Raw genomic sequence first — 13,741 nt, forward strand, 5'->3', positions numbered from 1 at the left:
TAAATTTATTTATAGTGCTAAGGAAATAAATAAAATGTAGGACTTATTTTATTATCAATAGGTAATCCATTAAAGCCAGTCTTTTATTCATGAGAAGAAATACAGCTGTTCTTTTAGAGCATAATTTCCTCATTCAAGAATAGCTGCTCCAACTTCTCCTTAAATAATAACTTTATAGAAGTGGTCAAGTTTGTTACTACTGGGACATTTAGTTTCTTTAATTCTACCCTAAAAATTTACAGTTTTACTAAGCATATATTCTGTTTAGAAAGTCATGTTTACTTAATTGAATATTGCTGTATGTAGTTTCCTACGAGAGATGTTTGTTGCTTTCAAAAAAGGTAGATGTTCTCAATACAATTATATTCTAAAATGGCCTCTATGGCCTTTTATAGGATATGTTAGTTTTCTTTAAATTAATTTTTGTCATTACTTAAAACACCTTGTGAGTCAATAAACTTTAAAAAAAATTTATTCCTTTATTACTAAATACTACTTTTGTCAGTTTTCCAAGATGCTGCTTTAAGTTGGTATGTAATTTTATTCTCATATATTATTTTCACCTTCGAAGAGTTGGCACTGATATAAAAATATATTAGAACTTATAAAGGATATCTTATTTCTTCTTTTATGCCACCAAATAAGAGAAATGAAATTTTACATAGTTTTATGGTATCTAAAAGTATGCTCCAAAAAAGACTTACCAGTTCACAATTCTGAGTTAGATCCAGCTCTTAACCTTTGATATGATGACCATAATTTTATGGTTGGAAATAGTGAACAGATAAGTTTCTATGTTGAATGGCTGGACCAAGATTTATGATGAAAATATTGTGGGATGAAAAAGAAGTTATGAAAATATGCTAGTTTAAAATTCTAAAATTAATATTTCTACTCTTCTTGATTCCGTAAAGATTTGAGTACCAAAACTAGTTCGAGAGAATTCTAGAGACTGAGTATAGGAAGAGGAAATGATGCTTCAGGAACTTCCTTCCATCTCTTAAAGTCCTGTTATTTTAAGTGTAATGAATAATGTTATGAAATAATTACTTTGTTTACATTTTAGAAATCTATCATAGGTCTTCTGTAAGGAGTAATGATCCTCTAGGCAGTCATCTTTTACTTCTGTTAGATTATAAATTCCTTGTAAGTGAGAAACCATTGTATTGTCCATAGTACAGCATATGTTTACTTGGAAAAATAATCATTATAGCAAAACACTGTTTGAATTTTTCCTGTTCATTAATATAATAAAAATTAAAAGTTTATTTTAAATATAGACTATAGACTTAATTCTTGCCTTTTAAAATGGTTTATTCAAACATTTTTTTGATTGTTGGACTACGAATTTGTGTGCCGTAGTAAATAAATATTTTAGTTTCTATCATCTGCCTATCATCATGCCAAATGTTGTGAAGGTAAGTAAGGCTAAATACATATTACCACCTTCTGTCTTTAAGAAGCTTCCTTCTTTTTAGGGAGCCAAGACTTACTGAATAGTACAGAACAAGAAGCTATTAGAGGAGAGTTTTAGTGGTAAGTTTAGAAAGGGAGATACCTTATTTTGTATAGAATGTGTAAAAAGAAAACAGGAAAGATTCCATGAAATAAATTACTTTTAAAATTGTGGACACAGTAGGAGGTATAGCTTGGTGGTAGAGCACGTGCTTGGTGTGCATGGGATCCTGGTTTCAATCCCCAGTGCCTCTGTTCAGGAGGAAAAATGTGCAGACACATAGTTATATTGGAGGGGACTTTACCATTTTTATTAATTTCCTTCCAAATTGCAAATATCTCTAGGAGTGATCACATATCATATCTTTATCAATAGCTGACACATAAATTATAAGGCAGTAGCTTAATAGGCAGCAGAGAAAAACGACAGTGCTAGAATGAAGAATAAGCAAGGAGGAGGGACTACCAGTGGAACTATATCATTTTGCTAGACTGTGTCATTAAAAATCACTCCATGGACTGTGGATTTTTTTTATCACTCTTGTATAGACTGAAAATTATGGTAGCTGGAAAAAGAAATTCTCTTCTTTCAAGTCTCTTGGCATAAATCCTAAAAGAAACCCAGGCAACCATGCCATTAAAATTGATTTTGAAATAAATTCTAGCAAACTTGGTTATCCGGGCTTCCTGTGAAGGTAGTAACTCAAAATATTCATCTCATGAAAGGGCTGAGAAGTTAGAGGAAGTTTAGTAACAATAGTATAAAGTAATGTTGTGTGGCTAGGCAATGGGAAAAGAGTTTAAAAAAAAATCCATAGGCGCAAACTAGAAAATCATTATATTATTTTGGACACTTATTGTAGGGATGGCGGGCTCAGTACAACTCTTAGATATGATAAGAGCAAAATATAACGGTAAAATATATTGATGAATGTTCCTGTTGATGTTCCTTTTAAAAACTATTACAATAGCAGATACTATTTATTTTGTAGATTTCACTACAGTCCCTGTCCCAGCACTTATATAAATTCCATTTCATCATTTGCAAAGCTCTAAAAAATAGATGGTATTGTTTCCATTTTAGGAATGAGAGAACCATATAGAACTCAAAGACCAGGTCAACTGGGTAGTAAATGGTAGAGCTAGAATTTGAATCCAGTTTCTTTTGGCTCCAAAACCAGTTTTGATACAAGATAACAGTTTTGATACACTACAAGGGGCATCCTATATTTATTTAAGAAGGCAGGAAAGCATAGAACATATATGTTTAATATAGTATATGAAGTTATATTTTAGAGACAGTAGAGTTGCCTTTTTAGAGAGTAGGACTGTATGTATCTTGCCAATTCCAAATCTCTGGGTAAACCCAACTTCCTGTTTCTAATAATTTTTAGACTCCTGAACATAGGTGGAGATAATTACATATTGGTTCAGGTTGGCTCTGCATAAATTCAGCTTTACTTTGCTCCCAGTGGCTCATAGCAGTACTTCTGCTCATCTAGGTATTACCTGTTGCATTCTTCACAACCATGGTTTGAAGCTCTTTCCATTCTCCTGAAGTTCCCAACCCTGCCCTACTCTTTTTCTCTCTTAGCAGACCATCTCATGAATAAAATGGAGATGTTTGTGTCTTTAAACCTTATAACTTCTCTTTTTTTGATCTTCCTTAAACTCTTACTTACTTTGACATCCCTTCCCTTTCAACTGCCTGTGTCCAAATTGATCAGTCTTTTGGAAATAGTCATGTTTCTTGATAGCCATGTGTCTGCCCTAACCTACAAGTCACACATAATCTTTCCTCTTCTTGAATCTCTCTCTTCCATAGAATTTTTTTTTTTTACTTCTTTGCTAGTATCTACCAATTTCTAGTTATTTATGTATAGCTTATACTTCTTTTTTAAAGTCCTTGAGGAAAAGATCCCTATATAATTTATTTTCATATTCCTCACTGCCTAATATTTAACATATTTTTAAGCTTTTATTGAATAAGTAACTTTGTTAAAATTAGAGCTATAATGCAGTAACAATTTTTTAAAAAATAGAAATCTAGAAAAATAGGCAATGATAAAAACAAATGTATAGATTTTCTGGAGCATAATGGAAACTGAAATCAAGGAAAACTGATTTCTTTCAACTTTTTAGCTAGCTTTATAGTCACTGATCAGATATAAAATAGAATATGTTTGTTGTGGGAGGAAGGAAGACTCACAGGTATATAAAGCAGTGTCAAGTATATTCTGAATGGTATTGTCACATTTTTGTTCCTTGAATTCTTAGTAACACTGTACTATTATAATGTGGTTGTGTAATCTTACTGTGAGTTTTAAAATGAGAGTATTTTAACTTTTTAAAGCATGTTCCATCAGAAAGGAGAGGAGAATCAGCATTTAATTTCTGCATTATTGTGTGACCATAACAAAAAATATTACTAAGGAGGACTTGAAAAGAGGTATTAAAGTTAGTTTATATCATCTTCATCTTACCATAGGCCTCATCTCTTAAAATGTATTTAAATTATTTTTTCATATTAACTTATATTAGGAAAGAAAAAACATTTTGTGTAGTTCAGAATGTTTTTCTTTTGTTACAGGCAGCTGTTAAAGCTAAGAAAGCTACAGATACCTATAAACTCTATGTGGAAAAATATGCATTAGCAAAAGCTGATTTTGAACAGAAAATGACAGAAACAGCTCAGGTTGGTATTTTTGAGGCTTTAAATCTAAACTACAGGATATTTCTGTTTACTGATATAAATAGTATAATTTTTCTGTCATAAAATTTTTTAATACTAGAAAATGTTAAAATGCACAACCTCATTGTTTTTACAATGCTGTTTTAAAATTACACATTTTGTTTTGGAGATTGAGGACCAATGATCAATAATTAAAATATCATAAGGGATTATTCAGATAGACTAGAAGAGAATGTTTAAAGAGTACTGAAGGAAATGAAGACACTGGGAGATGGTGAAGACAATACTGATTGTTAGCTTTATGTATGAGTTTTAAAATGGACTTCTACTTAAGAAGAAAATTGGAAGTGACTCAGTGCTGAGGATTTAGCAGTTAACAGAACAAGAATTTCTACTCTTCAGTTTATATTAGCTAAGGCATGGAAGCAACCTAAATGTCCATCCACAGATGAATGGATAAAGATGTTTTATATATGTATGTGTACACCCACCCACCCAGGAATATTACTCAGCCATAAAAAGAATGAAATAATGCCATTTGCAGCAACATGGATGGACCTAGAGGTTATCATACTAAGTTAAATAAGTCAGGCAGAGAAAGACAAATACATGATATTACTTATATGTGGAGTCTAAAAAAATGATACAAATGAACTTACTTACAAAGCAAAAACAGACTCACAGAAAGAAAACAAACTTACGGTTAACAAAGGGGAAAGGTAGGGGGAATAAATTAGAAGCTTGGGATTAGCAGATACAAACTTACATATAAAATAAACAGCAAGGTCCACTGTATAGTACAGGAACTACATTCAGTATCTTGTAATAAACTATAATGGAAAATAAAAATAAAAAAGAATCCTTGCTGTCATAGAACTTCCATTTTAGTAAGGGAAGATAGACAATTTAAAAAAAAAGCCTGTCTCTCATAAGCTTGGGATAGATTATATTCAGTGTGATGTTCTTAGAGCCTTAATTAAAGGTGTAGATTTAAGACAGGTGCCTTATATGAATCATACCTAAAACTTCCACCCCCATCTCTTGTTCTCTTTTCTTACATTGTTTTTCTCCTTAGCGTCTGTCATTATCTAACATACCATGAATTTTATTTACTGTCTCGGCCAGGATAGGATAGGTATGTTGAGGTGACAAAGAACCCCTAGAATCTCAGTTGCTTACAATAGGAAATGATTATTGTTGTCTTGCTATTTGTTCAGCTTGGGTCAGCTGCAGATCTGATGCATTGTCTTCACCCTGGTACTGAGGCTGGTGGAGGAGCTAATTCTTAAAACATTACTGTTTTTTAAAAAAAATTTTATTGAAGTATAGTTGATTTACAACGTTGCATTGGTTTCAGGTGTACAGAAAAATGATTCATATATATATATGTAACTGTATGTATACATTCTCTTTCAGATTCTTTTTCAGGTCCTTGTTGTGTATCTATTTTATATATAGTAGTGTGTATTTGTTCATCCCAAACTCCTAATTTATCCCCACTCCCTTCTGCTTTGGTAACCGAAGATTTATTTTCTATGTCTGTGAGTCTACTTCTGATTTGTAAGCAAGTTTGTTTGAATCTTTTTTTTTTAGAGTCCACATATAAGTGATATGATAATGATATTTGTCTTTCTCTGACTTACTTCACTTAGTTTGGGTCCATCCATGTTGCTGCAAATGGCATTATTTCATTCTTTTTTATGGCTGAGTATTCCATTTGTGTGTATTTGTGTGTGTGTGTGTGTGTGTGTGTGTGTGTGTATCATCTTCATCCATCTATGGATGGCTATTTAGGTTGCTTCCATGTCTTGGCTATTGAAAACAGTGCTGCTATGAACATTGGGGTGCGTGTATCTTTTCAGATTAGAGTTTTTATCTTTCTTGGTGTATGTCCAACAGTGGGATTGCTGGATCATGTGATAAGTCTGTTTTTAGTTTTGTAAGGAGCCTCCATACTGTTCTCCACAGTGACTGCTCCAGTTTCCATTCCCCAGCAGTATAGGAGGGTCTCCTTTTTGCCACATCCTCTCCAGCATTTATCATTTGTTATTTTTTAATCATGGCCATTCTGACTAGTGTGAGATGATACCTCATTGTAGTTTTAACTTGCATTTCACTAATACTTTGCAATATTAAACATCTTTTCATGTGCCTATTGGCCATCTGTATGTCTTCTTTGGAGAAATGTCTATTTGGGTCTTCTGCTCATTTTTTGATTGTTTTTTGATAATAAGCTTTGTGATCTGTATATTTTGGAAATTAATCCCTTGTTGGTCATATCATTTGCAAATATTTTCTCCCATGTCATACAAAATCCCTTTTCATTTTGTTTATGATTTCCTTTGCTGTGCAAAAGCTTTTAAGTTTAATTAGGTCCCATTTATTTTTGCTTTATTTCCATTACTCTAGGAAACAGAGCCAAAAAAAAAAAAATTGCTGCAATTTATGACAAAGAGCTTGTGTTTTCCTCTAGGAGTTTTATAGTATCCAGTCTTACAGTTAGGTCTTTAATCCATTTTGAGTTTATTTTTATATATGGTGATAGAGAATATTCTAATTTCATTCTTTTACATGTAGCTGTGCAGTTTTCCCAGCACTGCTTATTGAAGAGACTGTCTTTTTTCCATTGTATATTCTTACCTCCTTTTTCATAGCTTAATTGACCATGAGTGTATGGGTTTATTTCTAGGCTTCCTATCCTGTTCCATTGATCTGTGTGTCCATTTTTGTGCCAGTACCATAGTGTTTTGATTACTATGGTAGCTTTGTAGTATAGTCTGAAGTCAGGGAGAATGATTCCTCCAGCTCCATTCTTCTTTCTCAAGATTGTTTTGGTGATTTGGGGGTCTTTTGTGTTTATTTACAAATTCTAAATTTTTTTGTTCCAGTTCTGTGAAAACTGCTGTTGGTAATTTGATAGGGATTGCATTGAATATGTACATTGCCTTGAGTAATATGTCCATTTTAATGATATTAATTCTTCCAATCCAAGAACACAGTATATCTTTCCACCTTTGTCATTTGCAGTTCCTTTTGTCAGTGTCTTACAGTTTTCGGAGTATATCTCTTTTGCCTGCCTGGGTTGGTTTATTCCTAGGTATTTTATTCGTTTTGATGTGATGGTAAATGGGATTGCTTCCTTAATTTCTTTTTCTAAAATTTCGTTGCTAGTGTATAGAAATGCAACAGATTTCTGTATATTATTTTGTATCCTGCAGCTTTACTGAATTCATTGATGAGCTCTAGTAGTTTTCTGGTAGCATCTTTAAGATTTTCTATGTATAGTGTCATGTCACCTGTCAGCAGTGATTTTACTTCTTTTCCAATTTGGATTCTTTTTATTTCTTTTTCTTCTCTGATTGCTGTAGGTATGACTTCCAAAACTACGTTGAATAAAAGTGGCAAGAGTAGGCATTCTAGTCTTGTTTCTGACTGTACAGGAAGTGCTTTCAGCCTTTTACCATTCAGTATAATGTTAGCTGTTGGTTTGTCATATATGGCCTTTATTATGTTGAGGTATGTTCTATGTCCACTATCTGGAGAGTTTTTATCATAAGTGGATGCTGAACTTTATCAGAAGCTTTTTTTGCATCTATTGAGATGATCATATGGTTTTTATTTTTCAGTTTGTTAATGTGGTGTATCACATTGATTGATTTGGGGATATTGAAAAATTCTCACATTCCTAGAATAATTCTCACTTGATCATGGAATATGATCTTTTTAATGTTTTGTTGGATTCAACTTGCTAGTATTTTGTTGAGGATTTTTCTTCACGTTCATCAGTGATACTGACCTGTAATTTTCCTTCCTCCCTTTCTTTTTCTTCCTTCCTTTCTTCCTTTCTTCCTTCCTTTCTTTCTCTTTCTTTCTTTCTTTCTCTCTCCTTCCTTCCTTCCTTCCTTCCTTCCTTCCTTCCTTCCTTCCTTCCTTCCTTCTTTTCTTTCTTTCTTTCTTTCTTTCTTTCTTTCTTTCTTTCTTTCTTTCTTTCTTTCTTTCTTTCTTTCTTTCTTTCTCTCTTTCTCTTTCTCTTTTTCTCTTTCTCTTTCTCTTTCTCTTTCTCTCTTTCTTTCTTCTTTGTCTGGTTTTGGTATCACTGTGATTTTGGCCTCAGAATAAGTTCAAAAGTTTCTTCATCTGCAGTTTTTTAGAACATTTTCAGAAGGATGAGTGTTAACTCTTCTCCAAATGTTTGGTAGAATTCACTTGTGAAGCCATCTGGTCCTGGAGTTTTGTTCGTTGGGAGTTTTTTAATAACTGTGATTTGATTTCAGTATTGGTAATTGGTTGGTTCATATTTTCTCTTCTTGGCTGAGTCTTGGGAGATAGTACTTTTCAAAGAATTTGTCTGTTTTTTCTAGGTTGTCCATTTTATTTGCATATAGATGCTCATAGTAGCCTCTTATGATCCTTTGTATTTCTGTGGTGTCAGTTGTATCTTCTCCATTTTCATTTCTGATTTTATTGATCTGGGCCCTCTCCTTTTTTTTCTTGATGAGTCTGGCTCAACGTTTATCAATTTTGTTTATTGTTTCAAAGAACCAAATTTTTTATAAAAAAAAACAACAAAACACCAAAGGAAAAAAAAATCAAAGAACCAGCTTTTAGTTTCATTGATCTTTTCTGTTTTTTAAATACCTCTGTTTCATTAATTTCTACTCTGATCTTTATTTCTTTCTTGCTTTCTGCTAACTTTGGGTTTTGTTTGTTCTTTTTTCTCTAGTTGCTTTAGGTGTATGTTTAGGTTGTTAATTTAAGATTTTTGTAGTTTCTGCAGGTAAGCTTGTATCACCATAAACTTCTCTCTTAGAACTCCTTTTGCTGTGTCCCATATGTTTTGGATCGTGGGGTTTTTGTTTTGATTTCTCACTAGGTATTTTATTTTTTTATTTCTTTTTTGATTTCTTCAGTGATCCATTGGTTATTTAGTAGCATATTGTTTAGCCTCTATGTGTTTGTGTTTTTTGCAGTTTTTCTTGTAGTTGATTTCTCACAGCAGTGTGGTCAGAAAAGATGCTCTTGATATGATTTCAATTTTCTTAAATTTACTGAGGCTTGCTTTGGATCCCGGCATGTGATCTATCCTGAGGAATGTTTCATGTGTGCTTGAAAACAATGTGTATTCCACTGCTTTCAGATGGAATGCTCTATAAATACCAGTTAAGTCCATCTGATCTAATGTGTCATTTAAAGCCTATGTTTCCTTATTGATTTTCTATCTGGATGATCTGTCCATTGATGTTAAGTGGGGTGTTAATGTCCCCCACTATTATTGTGTTACTGTCAGCTTCTCCCTTTACGTCTGTTAGCACATTTGCCTTGTATATAGAGGTGCTCTGATGTTGGGTGCATATATATTTACAGTTGTTTTATCTTCTTCATGTATTGATCTCTTGATTATTATGTAGTGTCCTTGTGTCTTGTAACAGTCTTTATTTTAAAATCTATTTTGTCTGATATAAGTATTGCTACTCTGGCTTTCTTTTGATTTCCATTTTCATGGAATACTTTTTTCCATACTCTGTTTCAGTCTCTGTGTGTCTCTAGATCTGAAGTGAGTCACTTGTGGGCAGCAAATATTCAGGTCTTGTTTTTGTATCCATTCAGCCAGTCTAGATCTTTCGGTTGGAGCATTTAGTCCATTTACATTTAAGGTTATTATTGATATGTTTTTTATTATCATTTTGTTTATTGTTTTGGATTTGTTTTTGTAGGTCTTTTTTTCCTTTTCTTCTTTTGTTCTCTAGTGATTTGGTGACTGTCTTCATTGTTGATGTTTGGATTCCTTTTTCTTTGTGTGTGTATCTATGATAGATTTTTGGTTTGTAGCTACCATGAGGTTTTGGTATAGCAGTCTGTATATATACATGATTACTTTAAGTTGCTGATCTCTTAATTTCAAATGCATTTTTACCTTGCATTTGTATTTTCCTCCCCTCATGATTACTGTTTTTGATATATTTTACCTCTATCTTTTTTATGTATCCCTTAACTGCTTATTGTGGATATAGATCGTTTTACTACTTTGATCTTTTAACCTCCGTAATAGTTTATGTGTGGATGACTTCTGCCTTTACTGTATGTTTACCTTTACTGGTGAGAATTTCCATTTTATAGTTTTCTTGTTTCTAGTTGTGGCCTTTTCTTTTCTGCTTAGAGAAGTTCCTTTAGCATTCATTGTAGAGGTGGCTTGGTGATGCTGAATTCTTTCAACTTTTGCCCATCTATAAAGCTTTTGATATCTCCATCAAATATTAATGACAGCCTTGCTGGGTAGAGTATTCTTGGTTGTAGGTTTTTCCCTTTCATCATTTTAAATATATTGTGCCATTCCCTTCTGGTCTGCAGAGTTTATGCTGAAAAATCAAGTGACAGTCTAATGGGAGTGCCCGTGTATGTTATTTGTTGCTTTTCTCTTGTTGCTTTTAATATTCACACTTTATTTTTAATTTTTGTCATTTTAATTTCAATGTGTCTTGATTAATTCTGTATGGAACTCTCTGTGCTTCCTGGACTTGAGTAACTGTTTACTTTCTCAGGTTAGGGATGTTTTTACTTACTGTCTATATAGATAAGAGATAGGTGGGGCCAGGTCTTGGTGCTAATGACCCAAGCAAGATGTCAGCCTCTTGGAGAGTTCGTGCAGATGAATACTCCCCATATGTCTGCAACCATATCTGTGTCCCCAGGGTGAGCCACAGCTGCTCCCTGCCTTCCCAGGAGACCCTCCAAGACCAGCAGGTAGGTCTCGCCCATGCTTCTTTGAAATTACTGCTTTTGCCCTTGGTCCCTCTGAGCGTGAGATTTTGTGTGTCTCCTTTAGCAGTGAAATCTTTATTTCCCTCAGTCCTGTGGAGATCCTGCAGTTAAGCCTCGCTGGCCTTCAAAGCCAAGTGCTCTGTGGGCTTGTTTTCCTGGTGCTGAACCCCTAGGCTGGGGAGCCTGATGTGGGTGTCAAGACTCTCACTCCTGTGAAACTGTGTAGTATGATTATTCTTCAGTTTGTGGGTTACCCGCTCTGGGGATATGAGGGTTGATTATACTGCAAATCCACCCTACCTGTCTCGTTGTATTTCTTTCTTTATGTCTTTAGTTATGAAAGCACTTCTCTGGTTGGATCTAATTTTTTTTAATCGATGGTTGTTCTGCAGTTAGTTGTGATTTTGGTGTGTTCATGAGAGGGGTTGAGCTCTGGCTCTTTCTACTCTGCCATCTTGGTCCCCAGCCCAAAACATTATTTTTAGTCATCACATCTGAGGGACTAGTAATGTGGTGAAGCACATTGGGTCTTCTACCCATATTTTTTATTGGCTTTATTCCCCACTAAAATGTAAGTTCTATGAGAATAGTTACTGATTTGTTGACTGCTGTATCTCCTTAGCACTTTAAAACAGTTTCCAGTTCGTGGTAAGCACTCAGTAAATGTGAAGAAGGACTCTATCAATCTGACTATTTAGACTCCAGGGAGTTTTCTCACCTGGAGTTATGAATGATTCACATCTCAGAAACTAAAAGGCTTGCATGCCTGTGTGCAGGCATAATGCATCCATCTTTACTTACCATGTTGTAGGCACTGTGCTAGATGATAGTTGTATACAGTATATATGTAAATAAAACAGAGTTCTCTCTTCTCTAAGTGGAGTGTACAGTATAGAGGAGGGAGGCAGACATTAAATATATGCTTAAATAGAAAGTTATAAATTATTGTAAGTATTACAGAGGGAAAGAACAGGCTTCCATGAGATAGAATAATAGAGGTTACTTAATTTGGATTAGGGAGTTAGAAAAGGCCTTTTTGGAGAAGTGATATCTAAAAGTGGGACTTGAAGAATCAGTAAGAGACTCATTCTAGGGCAAGAGTGTTCCAGGTATTGGGGACCATGAGTATGAAGACCCAGAGGTATAAAAGAGCTGTCACATTCTAGACGGTAAAAAATGCTTACTAAAACTGAGTAAGGAGAGATGGTGGTAAGAAATGGAATTAAAGAGATAGTCAGGGACCAGGCTTTAGTAAGGGTTTACATTTTCTTCTAAGAGCAGTTGGAAGACACTGAATAGCTGTATGCAGGGATATGATCTGATCTGATTTGCATTTTAAAAGAATTCTGGCAGTTTCATGAAGAATGGATTATAGTGAGGCCTAAGGAGAATCAGGAGTCTGGTTTGGAAGGCGGTGTAGTAGTTAGGCAAGAAGGATGTGAAATTCAGTGTGGTGGTCTTGGAGATGGAGAGAACTGAATGCATTTGGAGGTGGCAGGGGTGGGGTGGATGAGGGAATTCTAAGGCAGATGAAGATCTCTTTCAGGTTTTTTCTTGTAAGCCTAGGTGAATAGAGATGAATGGTAATGGCTAGATGAAGAGCTGTTAGTTTGAAGGGTCAGAACTGGATTAGATGTTCAGTTTTGAACATGTTAATTTTAAGCTGCATATACCTAAGTGAAGACATCAAGTAGGCAGTTTTGGAGGATTGAAGTAATCTGGGTTGGGCATAGTGTTCACAGTCCCTTATCTACAATTCTGAATTCCAAAAGCTCTGAAAACCAAGTATTTTTTTTTCCTGTAACTCATTTGGCAGCAAAACTTAACTTGAATTGATGTGAGAATATTTATAGGCTGCCTTTAGACTGAATATACATGTTTTCCTTTAGTGTTTGACAGATACCACTGCAGATCCTGCTGGTAGTATTGTGAGATACATGGTAATATTACCATGTTATCTTTAATTTTAAAAATCCAAAATATTTGAATTCCATAACACTTGGTCCCAAAGATTTTGAATAAAGGATTGGGCCTTTATGAAATAGGGGTTTGTCAGTACACGAAGCCATATGACATTATCTTTGAATACAGTGTGGGGAAGAAAGGGCCCAGCTCAGAGAGTCTCGTGATTGTCAGTTTGGGAGAGGGGAGAGATGCTGAAACTCAAGCAGGAGAAATCAGAGAAGGAAGAAAGCTGGGAAATGATAATGTTTCAAGATAGATTTTGTTTAGTTTAGCATTAAATGAGCCTCTAACTCTAGTGAGATAAAAAGTTTCAATTTCTATAGCAACTGAGGTCATTGTAGACTTTAGCAAGTTCCCTTTTAAGTTTTAAATGTTAGAAACACATTTATAGGCAATCATTATTGATGTATTAATTTTTTAACAAAATAGCTTCTATCAGTGAAAATATTTGCCTTTTAGTAATTCAGTTTGAAAAAACAGGAATTAGAGTTTGCTGGAGTCACTGTTTTTTGTTTGTTTATATTACCTTGTAAAAGTATTCTTAAAGAATTTTCAGCCCTCATTTTTCCCTCTCCTTATCCTTTTTTGCTTCCACATTGCTTTTTTTTTTTTTTTTCAAATCGACATTTTAGTTGTTTACCCTGCTATTTCCAAAATGGAAACATTAATTAGTCTGAGCAGATGTTTAACCATGCTGCTTTTAAATAAAGACTATAGTATACTGTGCTAATGTGTGTTCTCTCTTTGGTGCTCTCTCTGTTACAGACGCACAACTGTAGAACAGGTTAATTTTTGTTTCTTAATAGACAATAGACTGTAATTTGGGTTATTTAGAAGTGAAAAGAATTCTTTTACTTCTCTCCTTTTGTT

The 13,741-nt window shown here is 34.1% G+C and overlaps 1 protein-coding gene across 3 annotated transcripts in view; it reads left to right on the forward strand.

Moving 5' to 3' along the window:
- The window catches only part of FCHO2 (FCH and mu domain containing endocytic adaptor 2), a 110,689-nt gene that overhangs the window by 27,538 nt on the left and 69,410 nt on the right, over positions 1 to 13,741 (forward strand). For 2 of the 3 annotated variants that reach the window (XM_031446701.2, XM_031446707.2), the window contains exon 6: positions 4,046 to 4,150. The exons of the other annotated variant lie outside the window; for it this stretch is intronic. In XM_031446701.2, the coding sequence (XP_031302561.2) occupies positions 4,046 to 4,150 (105 nt within the window). The remainder of the gene's footprint in view (positions 1 to 4,045; positions 4,151 to 13,741) is intronic. 3 annotated transcript variants of the gene reach the window in all.

Source organism: Camelus dromedarius, chromosome 3 (assembly GCF_036321535.1).
Source record: "Camelus dromedarius isolate mCamDro1 chromosome 3, mCamDro1.pat, whole genome shotgun sequence".
Taxonomy (NCBI): Eukaryota; Metazoa; Chordata; class Mammalia; order Artiodactyla; family Camelidae; genus Camelus; species Camelus dromedarius.